Source organism: Malurus melanocephalus, unplaced genomic scaffold (assembly GCF_030028575.1).
Source record: "Malurus melanocephalus ecotype Western Australia unplaced genomic scaffold, MMel_1.1 scaffold_131, whole genome shotgun sequence".
Classification (NCBI taxonomy): Eukaryota; Metazoa; Chordata; class Aves; order Passeriformes; family Maluridae; genus Malurus; species Malurus melanocephalus.
This window is the reverse complement of record NW_026623363.1, coordinates 888,322-904,803: the sequence shown is the minus strand read 5'-3', so window position 1 is coordinate 904,803 and position 16,482 is coordinate 888,322. Positions and strand designations below refer to the sequence as shown.

The 16,482-nt window shown below is 42.3% G+C and overlaps 1 protein-coding gene across 1 annotated transcript in view; it reads left to right on the top strand.

The window, feature by feature from the left end:
• Positions 1-7,967, top strand: part of ELOVL6 (ELOVL fatty acid elongase 6) — a 74,757-nt gene extending 66,790 nt beyond the window's left edge. Inside the window, exons 3-4 of the mRNA XM_057370730.1 lie at positions 2,176-2,327; positions 4,218-7,967. Of these exons, the coding sequence (XP_057226713.1) occupies positions 2,176-2,327; positions 4,218-4,642 (577 nt within the window). The 3' untranslated portion in view covers positions 4,643-7,967. The remainder of the gene's footprint in view (positions 1-2,175; positions 2,328-4,217) is intronic.
• Positions 7,968-16,482: the final 8,515 nt, after the last annotated feature.

Below are 16,482 nucleotides of genomic sequence, written 5' to 3'. Positions count from 1 at the left end.
TGTCTTCTTGGGAATGAGAAATGCAGCTCCTGAGAAAAGAAAAAAAAAAAAAAAAAAAAAAAGGAAAGGTTTTAAAAACAAAAAAAAAAAAAAAAAAAAAAAAAAAAAGAGGCATGTTTTAAACACCAAAGAGAAGACACAGAATGAGTTGCACTTCATTTCAAAACTCCTCCTGCAGGTTTTGGCTCTCTCTGCTAAGTTAAAATGACCGATGCCTGAAAGATGTGAGAGAAGTGTGCTGAGAGAGCATTTCTGGGTGGAAACAGCCCTTCATGCAGAGGATGCACCATGGGCTGCATGGATGCTGACAGCCCTGCACTGTCTCCTCTGCATGCAGGGGTGGATGAACGTGAGAGACTGCAGTGGCTCTTGCCTGAGCCTGGGAATGYGTGCCTTGCTTTGGGCAATGCTGATGGAAACACAGCCTCAGCTGAACTTCTCCAGCACCCCTGTACCACAGCAGGGTGTCACCTGCACATGGCACAACAGGACTCATCTGTCACTAGAGCCCATGAGCAAATACCACTGTGCAAATAGCAGATAATAATAGTGGCTTTGTAAGTTCTCACAGTTGTCTGAATTTCGTGATGGTGCAGTGGAACCTCTTGGCATCAAAGGGTGATGGTGCAGRAGCCAGGATGCAGCACTTCTCCATGGGCATGACCTGACTGTAGAGCCCCTCTGTGATGCCCCTGACAGCCCGAAGAGCAGCAGGCACTGTGGCACTCCACTTGGCTGCAGATGCYGTGCAGTGGACAGGGGAGAGCCAGCTGCAGATTTGACTGGGTGTGTCAATGCTGCAGATCTGGAAATCTGAGTACTCCATGCAAATGATATGTGAGTTAGGCCAGCAGTTGGTATGGCTTACTAAAATCTCTAGTCTGAACAAGTGCCATAAAAACTGCCACAGAAGTCAGCTTTTGGGGCTGCCTTGATGATTTTGAAGCGTATTTTTTAAAGAATACGGTCTTCACAAGACAAGTAGCAGAGAATCTATAACTTCAGAGGAACTGTGYCTTCTTTCACACACTTTGCAGAAATGGTAGCTTGCATTACCYACATGTGTTTATACATCAGTTTTAKRTGGCTTGTTTTGCCTGCTGCCATGTAATTGTCATGAAAGGMAACAAGGCAGAGTGGGAACCAGGGTAGGTCAAGGTCACAAAGAAGTTGGAGGGGAGGTAAGATGGAGCTGGGTAGAGGGATGAGGACGTATAATACAGGCATAAAGTAGGATATATTCAACGCCAAAATAGGTTGCATCTGTCTTTGCTCCTGTTTTTTTGAAAGCTACTTCCTTCACCCAGTGTTCATCACAGCTTRTGAAGGGCCACCAAGCTACAGTGCTAGACAATGGGCAGGCATGTTCTTGCCATAAAACAGTGAGRCATTTCCTTCTGCAGAGCTCCTTGCTGGTGAGACAAAAGCCTTTGYTCCTTACATGAGCTGGATGTCAACCTATCCCATCTATTAATAAGATAATTAATAGTTAATTAATACTGTTACAAATCTCTTGATGTTTCTCATTTACAGAACACTGTTAYCTTGCATCTCATTTTGATTTTGAATCTGCTGTTTACAGCTTGATTTAAGTACCTGTTTCCTCTGTTAGCAATGACCTGTTAAGGGATGAAGTCAAGCACGTACACTAAAACACYGGCTCTGACTGGAGATTCCTCATCAAAATCCGTGTGCCCTGCCTGGGTTTATCTGTGCTCAGAGCTCCCTGGATGTAACAAATACAGGGAGAGATGAGAGAAAACTGAGGAAACCAGAAGAGGGATTTGGTCCTGATTKTGTTGATGATACAGCATTTTATCAACTCATTTCTTGTAGTTTCCCAGCCATCAGCATCAAAACTCAGCGTGTTGTTTTGAGCTGAAATAGATATTTTCCTGCTCCTGAAAATTGAAGCATCATTACTGTAGTAATGAGATAAAAAAACCACTGATGTTACCACTCCAGACATTCACCAGGGGATGTGGCTGCAGTCCAGTTTACAAGTSTGAGCTCAGAGTAACTTCCTAGAAGCCAGCAGAGCTTCTCCAGCTTTTAAGCTGTCTCAAACTTATTATTTCCACACAGTTATCATCTTCTCCTCATAATGATTTGAAGTGATGGCGTGTAGATTTCAAATGTGCACTGACCTTGCWTAATTTTCTTTTTGTTTTAAAGTATATTCGGTGCTGTTCGAACTGGTGCTTATATGCTGTACATTTTGATGACCAAAGGCCTGAAACAGTCAGTGTGTGACCAGAGTTTTTACATTGGACCTGTCAGCAAATTCTGGGCATATGCATTTGTGCTAAGCAAAGCACCCGAACTAGGTGAGTACCCTCTCTCTCTTTCTCTCATATGCATATGTGTATTTTTAGAGAAGAAATGTCCATGCAGGAAGCACAAGAAGGGCTGTCAAAATCTGCTTTAAGTCTTAGAAAAACTGAGTAAGCACACCAACCCCAAACTGCTTGTTTTAGTCTCTAGAGGTTAATTCCAGCCTGGCTGAAGTTAGATCAGTGTGCAGTTGAATAAGAACTTTCCCAGTCCCGGAATAAATTGCAGAGATTACACACAGCAGGGTGGTCAAGAAGTAAAAGCAATCTGCTCCACACTCCTTCCTGAGCTATGTGTAGGCAAATAGGAGTGGCATAATTGGCAGTCACAAACCCAGGGCTAGAGAAGTGGAGGGTGGGCTATAGGAGCTGTGTCAGCAAGAAGCTTTGAGTCAGGCTCTGCCTCCATTCTGCAGCTTTTGGTTTTTAATACACATCTAAGTGTACAATTATGAACAGGAGGGTGCTTCCTCCCTAGACAGTGAAAGCTGTGGCTGTCTGCTTTCTCCAATTAGAAACCAATTTCCCATAATAGCCCCAGCTTTTCCAGCCCTGATTTTTATAAGCTTCTATCTCTCCAGCGGCTTTTTTGGTAAGGATACTTATGATATACATGTGAAAGCCCACTTAATAGTCTGTCTTCATGTGTTCTCATCCATGGCTTATTAGTGCCAGGAAAGGTTGTTCTAATGGAAAGGATCAGCCCTCCAGCTTTCATTTTGGAAGATGCCCTTATTAAACCTTAAAGGACTGCAGCTCTCACTGTGTTCAGGTGTACAGCAAAAATAAGACTTTACCTTTCAGCAGTTAATTTGATTCAGCAAATTAGAGGACAGCAATTCATCAGCATTAAAACTGGAACGAGACAGACACCAGTTGCTTTGCTGTGTCAGAATCCCTTAGTTTCCTGCTGCTTAAATTGCTGCAAACMCACAGAAATTTAGTTGTTAAATGGGGAACATCAGCTAGAACTGCACAGCAACAATAAATTGAACCTACGATTACTTATTAAAATATGAGTCAACATCTTGCAGTTAATGAGGTGAACAGYAGCATTATGGTTTATTATAGAGCTTGTGAAGACGGTGCAGTTTTGCTTCCATCCATGACTAATATTTATGACTTAGACTTCCTGGGATACTTACACATCAAACTACGTCCGCAGGTTCAAATCACAGGGATCCTTTYGGAAACACTGTGTGTRTAACAGTATATCCATGTATCTAATYGAGATGCTCATTGCAATCATGARAAGCAAAAGGAAGAAAAAAAGAAAGAGGAATAATATTTACTTTTTTATAAAGATGAATTTGCAGAAAAGGGATGTGCGTTTTAACATGACCCAGATTTCTTTCTGGGCATTTTAGTATAGTGGTTTGCATATGCTTTTTGGCATATTAGCTCAAAAGTTTCTAATGATTTTAACTAGGTTCAGTTTGCCTGTAGACATTTGAATCAGAGGACTCTGATACTTCCACTTGGTTTTCTGCTCTTTGTCAAGCTGCATTTCTCTTTCAGTCATAGTACGTAATGGACAGTCTCACAGTAGAGATGATACACGGACAACCACTTATCTCACCCCAGACTTCAGTGGATAATGTTTGCAGCAAAGGGCTACCAAGTAAACCTGTGGAGTTTTCAGAYGAGGTTATCCGTACAGGAAAATGGACATGCATTGGTTTTCTAAAGATTGCATAGAGACAGGAGCCAAACTAGCTCTCAGATTAGACAGGCTCACAGATCTAGAGCTGAGGTGTATTTCATGCTCTAAAGTAGTGTATACTCCAGTAAYAGCAAAGGGAAGAGAGCACTGCAGTAATGATGGAATTGTTTGATATGTTTCTCATTTCCTCCCCTCTTGTTCTGTGTTTCGTTTTGTTACAGGTGACACAATATTCATTATTCTTAGGAAGCAGAAGCTCATCTTCTTACACTGGTACCATCACATCACGGTGTTACTTTACTCGTGGTATTCCTACAAGGACATGGTGGCTGGCGGTGGCTGGTTCATGACCATGAACTATGGAGTACACGCCGTCATGTACTCGTACTATGCCTTGCGGGCTGCTGGCTTCAGGGTGTCGCGCAAGTTTGCCATGTTCATCACCTTGTCGCAGATCACTCAGATGTTGATCGGTTGCGTGATCAATTACCTGGTCTTCTCCTGGATGCAGCAGGGCCAGTGCCATTCCCACGTGCAGAACATCATCTGGTCCTCTCTCATGTACCTCAGCTACTTTGTGCTCTTCTGCCATTTTTTCTTTGAGGCCTATATCGGCAAAACCAGAAAAGAAAGGAAGGTTGACTAGTGGTAGAAACGAGAAGCSATAGCTCAGGGTCATCAAGAAAAACAAAATTATAAGAAACAAAAAGGCACAAGGAAACACATATATGTATGGTGCAGCTAAAACTTGGCAGCTTAGGGAAAGTTAGCRTGGTTTAACCCAGTAAGTTTATGATCCTATCATGGTGAGGACTCACTGAATTCTACTCTATCTCAAAGGACTGCTGACGAAAGACAACTTCCTTCTTGTACCTGTCTGCTCTAGAAAAGAAGGAGAAAAGAAAGAAGAGGGAAAAAAAAGAAAAAAGGAAAGAAAAAAAAGAGAAGAAAAGAGGAATGGAATAATGTTAAGGGGAGAGAAAAAAGTACATTAAATAAGCAGTGTGTTTCCCCAAGGTGGAGGAGAGACTTCTGTTTTTAAAAAAAAGGTTTCTAAATCCTTTCTAATAATTTCACTGCATAAAGCTTAAAAAAAAAAAAAAAAAAAAAAAAAAAAAAAAAAAAAAAAAAAAAGCAGAGGTGACAAAAAAAAGTCTCTCTATAATAACAATAAGGTTGTGGAATTAAAATCTTTTCCATAGAAGGTTGATACCTTTAGCCAAAATGAAGCCCAAAAAGATGTTTCCTGTATGGAAACTGGCTGAACTCCACACTGTGGTTATGAATGGAAAAGAGCAGAGATTGATTTCTCTGCTYGCTGTGTACTCTGCCAGGAGAGCAGATCTGGGACACAGAGTGACCTCCCTCAGAAGGCTGAAAGGAGCAGTACTTTTACAAGAGTTTAATGTGAAAAGATGCACTGTTGCAATACATATCTCAGAGAGTGCATTTTCCAAGTGCATTTTTCAATTGAAGGCAAGGAATTTCTGCAGCAGGATAAGTCATAGAGGGTTAAATCAATCAATATTTGCTAAATTACCAGGGGCTAATAGCGGAGGGATGTTCAGGAAGGAGAGGGAGACAAYTCCCTTCACGAGATCTTTGGGAATTATCCATTACTCTTAATTTAGCCCGCAGCAACACTGAATTAAATGGGGGAAATCAGAAGAAATCRCAGTTAGCAAGAAGAGAGTGATTTATCTGCCCACTGTTTTCAGAACAGAGCCCCGTGGTACAATCCGGATTCTGTGCTTTTGCAGACACGAGGATGCCTGCCTGAGTTGGGAGAGGTGGCAGGACTGTGTGACATTGGGTATCACTGTGCTTCTGCATCTGCCTCCTGGGCAGTGCAAAGATGTTCAAAGTGCCCTCCTCTGGTCATGTGGAGATACTACTACAAAACATACTTGGAATAGGTTTTTCTTGAGATTTGTGTAGAAAAAAATTAGTCTAAATGAAGTAATTTYGCTGCAACAGCTTGACTCTAAAGTCCAGAGAGAATTATCCTTCGTTAAACAAATATATATCTCTGCAGAATCTGTACTGTAACATCAGACTGACCGCTTAAGAAGACACTCTTTCTTCTCTGAAGTCAGCTACAGATATAAGGAGAAATGTATTTCACTCTGAACCTTAGGGAGTTAGTTGAGAMCAGCCATATTCTTTCAAAGGCAAGTAGATTGCATTATCTGTGATATTCCAGTCCTTACAAAGCCAAATAAAATGTGTAAAAGTTCCTAGTATTTCAAAGACGCAAGTATGTAAACTTGATGTTAAATGTGTTAAATGTAGTATTCTAAATTGTAACAGCTAGGTAGTTTAACTAAACAATTAGAAAAACTAGATCAACAAAATAGGGACTGCTGTTCTGCATAGAATATACACACACACCTATAACTACACCCATATACACATTCTGTGAATTGTCAACAAGAAAAAACAGCCCAGTGGCAGAGAATCACATTTCCTGGCTAATGCTAAAGATTGTCATTATCTTTCTTGCTTTAATTTGAGATTGTACAGTACAAAGGGTTTTTTTTAATTATGATTTTTAGCTTTAATTGTGCTGTCATTCATGAAACAGAGCTGCTTTAGTATCCTGTTAAGAGATGACAAGGGCTTTCGGTGTCTCATTATATACAAAAGAAAAAACAAATAAAGTTACATTCCATATTATGTGAATGGTCTTACAAATCAAAAGGCCTTTTCAGGCTAAAATCATAATTATAAYGAGCAGAAAATGAGTTTACATTTGTGTTATTTAAGTTATTGATGTGCTGACATTATTTTATGGTACAAAACATAGCAAAATGTGATATGCAGTAATGAAGCTATGATATTCATTAATAGGACTACTGTATACGTGGAAATATTAGACAAAACCAATTAAATGTGTAAACCATTTTGTTATACAGCTTGGAAGTAGATAATTATAATGCTGAATAAGCCTTTTTCCTCATGTTTAATTTTGCCCTGGCTAAAAAGCGGGTTAAGAAGACCGATTAAGAGTGGAAAAGGCAAAACTAAAGTCTACTGCAGTTAGTTGATAAGCGTTARTAGAAGCCCACCATTGTGCCATTTAGACCCTCAGTCCTGTGTGTCTTAAGTCTCTCAGATAGAGTGAGAGGGGCTGGAAGTGGTCCAGTGTCTGGAGCTGAGGTGGAGCAGAAATCTTGGACTCTGAAGTCAGTGAGGTCACTTTGCTGTGCTTTGAACGRAGCCGGTGTGCCTGACTGCCTTTGAGCAGAGGGGAGGGAGCCCTGCACAGCTCCTGCTCATTGAGGTTTATGGCTCATGACTTTAAAGCCCCATAACCATTACCAGTGACAAGTGACATCCCAGCGTGGCAAGGACTTGCAGCCTGAGTTTACCACGGGCAGAAAACACTGTGGGTTGCAAACAACAACCTACCCTGTTCCATACTCCCTTTTCCTTAATTGCATAGAATTAAAACCCCACATTTCTGGGTGCTGGYAGTGCCAACACTGACTTCAGCAGAGCAAGAGATTCACCTGCTCTCTCCCTATGTCCCAAAGCCCTCATGGGTACCTCCTCACCGTTCCCAGCAGCTGCTCCTCGTCGTGCTCACTGCCATCCCAGACAAGGCTGGTGTGGGAGCAGCTTTCCTGCTGCCTGGGAWGCGGCTGCGGTGCAGTCACCCGCCTGAGGGACCCCTGGTGTGCAAGGGGAGCTCAGCACCAAATTCAGGGSTGTCCTGGCAGGTGACTGGGCTGCAGACAAGCGCACTTGCAGGGACAGCAGTATCAGACACATAAGGTACAGTGACAAAGTAGGGAACATGTATTGTCATGCTGGGAGGTGGCTGTGACACTGCCATTTGCTTCAGGAAATTAAAACATTTACACAGGTCCTATGGCCCTCCTGTACCTCTGAGCTTTTCCTCTGAGGTTTTCCACTGGAGCCAAATGTGGTAACTGGCATTAAAGAATTTGACAAAAAGAGAAAAAAAACCCACTTTTACTTTTTTTCCCCCCTAAAACATACAAGCATCATATTTAAACATGACTTGCTTATACTTAAACACTGAGCTAGTCAACCCTAATGTAATGACACCTCAGCAGTACTCCAGCTGTTCCAGCCATTGAGCCACAAGATACAAACACAGCTAATTGGGTCTTACTTATTTCCCCTGGTTTGAGTCTTGGAGTCACATTTTCAGACTTTTTTGTCCAGTACCAGAACCCTTTTTTCCCTAATTATTTTAAAGAAATCTGTAATTCTGTTKCATTCACACATGCTGTGGGGGACTCAAACTTTATATAAATTTACCAAGCATTATAGGACCTGTGACAGCCATGAGAGATGCTGGAAATGCTGTTATGGGATCCACTGTTAAAGTCAGGAAAGTTCCACTGGTGATGAGGTCACTGTCTCAGGGTCAATGTCTGTTTTATGTTTTGATGCATTAGTCCAGTGTACTGAAATAAAACCAGAAAGGTCAGTATGGATTTATGCTTCGGCAGCTGCCAGCAGAATTTGGCTCTTCCTTAACACTACTTCCGTGTAGTCAACACTTTAAGGAAAATATTTTCAACTAGTTAGTGGAATGACAAAAGCTTGGATAATTCTGCAGCTTCTTTAAACTGTGCCTGTRATGACAAGGAAACCCCTCATTTTTTACAGACCTGCAGCAACTCAGAGTCACAAATGATTAATGTCTGGGCTCACTGATAACACCCAACTTGAGCAGCTGGCTCCAAAAGAGACCTCTCACCAGCATCTCACAGTAACGTGATACAAGCTCTGCTTCCAAGATAAGGGCTGAGSTGTGCAAAAGGAATCATTCAAAAGAGCCAGGCAAGTTAGTAGCATTCAAATATTGAGCACAAGTTGCAGGAGAGACACAGAGGGAGATRGATTTCATATCCCAGGACAAAGTATTTCCAGGCTGAACAGTTACTCCTTTCCAAGGTGAGGAGAAGCAATGTGGAAGGAGGGTGGGCTGTGCAGTGCCAGGTGCCCAGGATGGGGTGGCTTCCATGTAGGGGACCCCCCTGCAGAACTTAAATTAGGCAGTTACTCCTTGAGTGCAACTGTGGGTCTGTGGATTTGTTTGGAGGAACATCCGTAGTCAAATAATTTGTTCAAGTCYTGGGTGTATTTATTTTTTTTTCTCCTGTAAGTAAAAACTTGGGACGCTTTAGTTGAAAACGATGATACCTCAGGGATCAATATTCAGGTGGTTTCAGGCAACAGAGAGCGTAAGAGACCAATTATTGTGACCATGAAACAGCAGCYTTTGTAAGCAGTGCCAGATATAATGCATTAGTGCTGTAATATCTCCACTAGTTGTAGCCTATCCTGTATTTCAGATCCAGAAGCAGAAGTGTAACATCTTTGTATAGAAATCATAAACACAGACATAAAGTAGTGAAGATGGCCTTTGACAAAGGGAGCAATCAAAGCAAATTTCAGTCTATACTGCGTAAGTTGAGGATTTGTGCCGCTGCCTGCTGAAAGTGAGATTGCTGGTGAGATGTCAGTGACTTCAGGTGGCTTTGCTTCACCTCCCTGGAGCCCAGTTGTAGAGAGTGATGCAAAACTTGAATTCCCTTTTTGCTTAGTGGTGACATGAACCATCTGGGGCATTCYTCAGGCTCTGACATGGGTCTGCAGTCATATTTTCCAGCCTAGCATCARTGAGCCCTCCACAAGGCAAGAATTGTAACTCTGAATTGTCAGTAGGTTTCCACTGTTGTATTTCAATACATTTTCCATTCCATTTATTGGAAGCGAGCTAAAGGACAAGTCCCTGGTCCTGCTGTCGTGAATGCTCCGTTGCAGGCAGTGCATCACAGTCAGGCTTTTGCTTACAGGGGTAAAGGCAGGACCAGGGTCTTGTCACTGACATAATTTCTAGCAGAGCAAACACCACAGGGTAGGATTTGATTTCTTAAATTAAATTAACTGTACCAACACAAATAATAAGATTGGATCTGTACATTAACTTGACAGTTAAGGGGAACCAGGGCCCTCCCCAGGAYATCATAATGTAAAATGCTGCATGAAGAGGGGTTAGAGTGTATTTCCCAATGGGTATAAAATAATACTTCCCTGAAACAGTGACCTTCCTGAGAAATCTCCCTTCTGTCCAGYCCTGGACAGCTTCAAACAGGCCTGTCTGCTGAAAAAAATGCAGCTCTGATTGACTTATCTGCTTTCTCAAAAGGGCCACTACATGCTTTAGGCTTTTTGGAGCCTTAAAGCTCAAGCTAGATTTATATTCAGAAAAATAAAAACAACCTTAATATGTGTACAATAACTAGAAGAGAATAGTATGATAAATATCTTTATTTTACCATTTTCAAATGGCTATTTCATTACATRAAAGGAAGTTTTTATTTTTATTTTTTTGGGGTATATTGATATTCCAAATAAAATTTTAACTTTTGGTTCAAAATAAAATCTGTCTCTGTGTCTTATTAATCTGTACATCCATTTTTTTCAGTCTATACTGCCACAATGTCTATCTGTTGGAAAAGAGAAGTGGTTGTCCAGATAYGAGACTGCTGTGTCACCTCCCAGAAAATCTCCACCAAGTTCATATATTGTGTACCACAAATATAGAAATACAATTACTTTTTTATTTTTATTTTGTGTGTATGTCATGTGCATCTGTATGAAGAGAGGGCATGTCATRCAGGTACTTAAATGTCCTGATTGTGCATGTTTACACTTTGGAAATCCTAATCTTTGCACCTCTGGAAAGAAACAAAATCCYTGTCCATCACAAGGAAAGTGCAGCTCGATAACTGGTTCAATAACCAGGGAGAAAGAAACCAGGATGTGGACAGTATAGGATTGTYTCAGGCTTATGGCAGAAACTACATTTCCTTTCCCCAGCACCCACTTCTCCATGCTTCTGAAAGGTACCTGTGGCATTGTCTATGCCCCAAGTACAAAAATTAGCTATTTCCAGTTTCCTCTGTCAAGCAGCTGCTGTGGCTTGCAATGAGCTTGTGCTTGGAAGTGCCCAGCAGAACCAGCCATCCTGGCATCCCACTAAACATGGGCTGCTGCTTACCTGGAAAGATAATATTGGGATGAAAGAAATTGTGCTTAATGTCCAAATGCTGAATAAACATTCTTCATCCATTCTCCTCCAAGGAGCTTGGTGACCTCGGAATGATGTGCTYATAAAATCCCTKCCWGAAACCCCCATATCAACRYCTTCAGCTGTGCCTKCTCTGCCACCTTCCAGCCTTTGGAGGCCCAAGAACTCATCAGGGGAGCAAACCCTGGCTGCTGCTCTGTCAGAAGCTCACCAGAGAGGGCTCAAAAGGGGTTATTTACAATGACTTTCACAGCGACGGAGCAGGCTCTGTTGCCCAAATTAGTGACCTGGAGGAGACAGATGAAGCCAGATGAGCTGTGCTGGGTCAGAGTGCTCACTCTTACCTCTCAACTATTCGGCTCTTCACGTTTCCTCTCTGCTTTCCACAGCCCCAGGCCCTGCTGCTKCAAGGATTTTGCCTGTCTGTTCAGCCCAGGCTGAGCTCCATTGCTTTGCTTAACAGAGGAGGACTTTTCTGTCCACCTGCTCCAGTCCCCATCCCACTGTTGCCAGCAGCAGCTTGCAGTTCATTGCTGGCACCCTTTCTGCTCTTGTGGGCACTGTGATTCTTCATATTCCTCACGCATCAGCAGCTGCTGCCACCCAGCACCGCTGGCACCTACACAGGGCGGGTGGTGAAGAAAATCTGACCATGGAAATGGTGGCAGGTAAAGTTTTAATCAAGTAAGCAATAATGGAAAATACCGATTTTTGAATATTATATAGAATTATTTGCTGAAAGGATCTTAGACGTCACAGGGAAAGGATTTTTTTTTTGGTCAGTGTTTTTTCCTTTAAAATTTTACTAGAAATACCAGGGATCTGAGGTTTGTCCAATACAATGCTGGCACTTGCAGCGAAGGGGTGACACTGGAACTGCTAAGAGCATTTAAAATCTTTTTCCTAAGTGTTTKTTAGACAGCCAAATACAGTTAACAAAGGCTTTGCTGTTCACCTCTTCTGGTCTCTCACTGGAGCTTTTCTTTCAACATGGCCTTATCCATGTAAGATAAACAGAGCCCACGGAGGCTGATGGGCATTAAGGGTGTCTGTCTGTCTGTCTGTAAAACAGGGAAGATCACAGCTGTTTGGGGGWGTGCTGTTGGCTTGGGAACATTTCTTCTGTTGCATAACAGAGTCTTTGTCTAGAGAGATAAAAGCTGTTCAGGCCTGTTATTGGAAGATGCAATTTGGGAGTGTGTGGCTGTTCATTCTGGTGGTGTGTTGAGCATGGTGTAGATGGTCACATGAGGACATGATACCTTCACAGGGATACTTTGAAACAGAAAGGGATGGCACATCATACAGGAAACTTGGCTTCTCAAGAACATCTGCTGCCTACAGCTGATGGAACACTCAAGAGAAAGCTGGGGAAAGCCTCAAAGACTCCAGCTTAAAACCTTGGTCCTATCTGAGCTCCTCTATGAACTCCCACCCCACTTTTGCCGCCAGCCTTGTCCCTACAAAGCCATCCAGTGCAATACATCATGTGGGCCAGGAGAAACATTTGCATGAGTTGTAGGGTTTTAAGTGTGTACTATACCCAGGGAACAAAATTCCAGAACATCTGCTCCTATGCAATCCTATGTCTCTTTGAGGGAACACCTTTCAGCCACTATTTTCTCTGCTTTATCCCAGTCTTGTTTGGATTAAATCAGGACACCTGTTCCTTCAAGCAAAAGAAGAACACAAGAAMTGAGAAGTGGCAGCTGGCCAGGGCCATTGCATGCACCATGTAATGCTGSTGGCTTGTACAGATTTGCATGCAGGGGCTGGCTCAGTGTGAGGAAACCACATAGAAAAACCCCAAATCGACAACTACCTAAGGGACGTACACAGCCTGGGCACTGGGTTGCTCTCTTCCATGCAGCTGTAAGCAGTTTTGACCTTCCTGTCCTAAATTACCCATCTCTGGTGCCATGGGAGGTGGTGGCACCATGCAGCAGCCACTCTGGCACTCAGGGGCTGCTCACTTCTTGCACTGCCTTGACAAAATTCTCCTCACTGCCTGCTCTGCAGGCCCATGGGGTGGCCTCAGTCTGGGCATCAGAGGCAAAGGGCTTTTCCCTGAGCAAAGGAAATTGTTCATTTGTAGCAGGGAAGGAAGCAGCTGCTGTGTTAGTGGAGGATGGCAGCAGTGCCAGTGGCAGGTCCTGCACGCTGCCCATGGGACTGGTAGGGGCTCCAGGCCACCACATCAAATGGCATGGCTCAGAGAGAGCATGACAGTGGCAGTGAGAGGAGCCAGGAGCTAACTTTGCTGCTCCAACTCTGTAGAAATCTAGAAAACTCCTTAAAAGTATATGTGCATTTATATATATATATATATAAAATACCAATATTTTAACTGCAAAGGTCTCATAGATGAATATTTGATGTATAGAACTTCCTGGAGTTATTTTTTTTAAAAGGTAGAAACTGAGTTTGTTCTTAAAATCAAAAACATGCAACTTTCATTGTGAATAAGAGCTCACTGCTTGAAAGTATTCCATGTGAACTTTGAACTCGCAGTGTCACAAGCAGTGCTGTGAAATGGCAGCCAGCTATTAAGTAAGTTTAGACAATGCAGTTTTGTTCCTGATTCTGCCATCAAAAAGGGCTTGAATAACTCTGCATGCAGCATGCACTTGCCAGTCCTTCATGAATCCATCCTTCAGTGGGAAAGTTCTCAGTAGGCAGAGCCCCACAGTGTTGATCAGCTGCTGCAGAACAAAGCTGTGTAGAGCAGACACAAACCAGTCAGTGATTTTGCAGCTGACACTTTTTAATTTGGAAATTAAGCAATAATKCTTGAAGCAAACTGTTCTTCACTCCTACTGATAGTCTTAATCCTCCAGTATGGCAGACACTCAGGGTTTGAGATCTGYATTGCATTTTTTTAGACCTTTTTTTGTAAACTCTCACCTGCCCTAATCCTACACGCGGCCTCCTGCTCCTGAGTCGTCCCAAGCTGGACTGAAGCACACAGGTCATATCTGGCTTTGTGTCCWTTCCTTTGAGAAAATCCTTCTTGTGTAGCTCCTCTATAACACACCAGTGAGTCTAAAAGAGGGGAAAAGAGGGAAAGGRCATGAATAATTCACCAGAATGATGCCTGGTGAAATGGTGAAACCTGAACTCACTTTACGTGTCTGAGGAGAGGCTCACGGTCACTTTGTGGCTACCAATGCCAGGACTGCCAAAGGCTCAATCTGGCTGGGCACTGTGTCCTCTCTGCTGCAAGAGTCAGAAAATGTGAGTCTCAGGCATGCCCCYAAACAAATCACAGAAATGAAGCACTAAGAATAACAAGGCAAGGCTTTGCACATGCAGGAGGCTAAAGATCTGTGCTCGTGTTTTTGTGATRTACTGAACCAGCTCATTTACCAAACTCTTGATGTAAGATTATTTGTATCCATGCCTTAATGACTGGATGCTTGGTGAGATGCCTCCAAGTGCTTGTGGCTGGTCAGTGGTGAACTGCTGTTTGCCACAATGGTTGTTAACAATTATTTTATTTCTATTTTTCCTCCTGATAACGCTGGGTTTAAGTGCAGCTGCTGATGAGCTCTGTTTGTGTCTGTACTGAACCCAGTTATCTTTACCTTCACAATCAATGTTATTTAGACAGGTTGCATTTCTATTTTTTGCTAAAATTGCCTAGATAAGACAGACATTGTCTGGGTAAGGCAGTGGTAGTCATTCTATAGGTCTGCAGAGCTTAAACTACTCATTTAACTTTTCCCCAAAGTCCTGCTCAGGTGTCTATAAGATACCTCATTGTTTCATCATTCRTTACTCTTTTTGTTGGTAGGCTCTGATTGGATGTCCTTCATGGTTCCAAAAAGTAAGATAATATTATCCACCACCTTTCACAATTCTTTACAAGAGCTGCAAGCGTGAAACTTCCAGTTCTGCTTGCTGTTTGATTGAGTTGTTTCATAGCAATAGTCACAAATTGTGCAAGAGGAGTACAAATAGTTCTTCTTGAATTCACAGAGACYATTTACACTGTTAAGCAATATACACCTTACAGGGATTACAGCTCTGTAGAGGTTGGAATAGTTAGAAGAAAAAAAATCAAGTTAAACTTGATTAAAATAGATCTTTAATGCTAGAAAGTAGCATTCAGTAAAGAATGACTCACCATTTCTTTCTTTAAGCCCACATTTAGAGCTTGAGCCGAGTACTGCTATAATTAACTGGGAAAGCTTCCAAAACAAACATAAAGAAAGATCCAGACAAACATAATTTTGTATTTTAGCTAAAGCTAATCTCTCCATTGGTCATGTCAATTGTAGAATGGGAGCCAAAGCTTTTCATAAAAATAGATATTTCACCAGCAGGACTGTTGTGAATTCTACACTTTTGGGTAATTAATACATCAGGATGTTTGAACTTGTTTTCAAGATGCAAAATGAAAATCTTGATGTCATAATTAGAGGGCAGTATATAATTATGGGATTTGTGTGACCTACTCTCTAGGCATRAACCATCTTTTAACAAAGTTCTTGGCACTCATTACTTTGCTCGTGCTTCACATGGGTATGGATGCTCTCATTTAGCCTGACAGCTCTCCATTAGGAGAGGAGCACGAGAAATGTCTCGAAGAACCTGTCCTGGTTTATGAGAGGCCATGCAGGTATTACCAGTCTCTGCTCTGCAGTACAAAATTGCTACAGGTGCACAGTCCATGTGCATTCTCTCTTCTGTCCTGCCTTTCTCTGTTTCTTCCATTCTTCCCAAAGATTGGATGTGACTGGCAAAGGCACATGTTGGAATCTGCCTGTTCATGCTGAGCAAAGGGGAGGGTGGGCTCTGCAATGGCCTCTGATCCTACACCTGGATTGTCCCTGGCTGAGAGCTGACTGTTGCTCTTCACAAGTTCATTTTCCCCAGAGATGGTATTTCAGGGAATGAGGGGACATTTACATTCCTTCTAGACCTGGAAAACATAAAAGAATTCTTATTTTCCCCTTAAAAATTTTTGGAATCTGCCATTTTAGGAAAAGTACTTCACAGCTTTCATCACAGGCTTGGATCCTGAGCTACTGYGTTTTCCACTTACTTGGCTTGACCTTTACAAGAAGCTTAGTTTTGTTCTTGTGCTAACTCCTCTTCCCCTTCCTCTGGCACCAGGATTTAAAGGAAACTTTGAAAAATTTGCCTTTGTTTGACATTGAAGGAAAAACAGTCTCTACTCCTGCTTGCAACAAACTTTATTCCCATGAAGGAAGCCATCACGTAGYTCCTGGGATTTCCTTGCCAAAAGAGAGCATGACTTTCTGATCAGCTTACCGGAAGGGTGACAGATCTGTCGACAAAGGATTCACTTCAAACACAAAGCATGTGGAAGAAGTTGGCCTCCAAGGTTTTGTTTTTTTTTTTTTTTTTTTCCCATGAGTTGCTTTCCAACTGAGAAATACCATGCC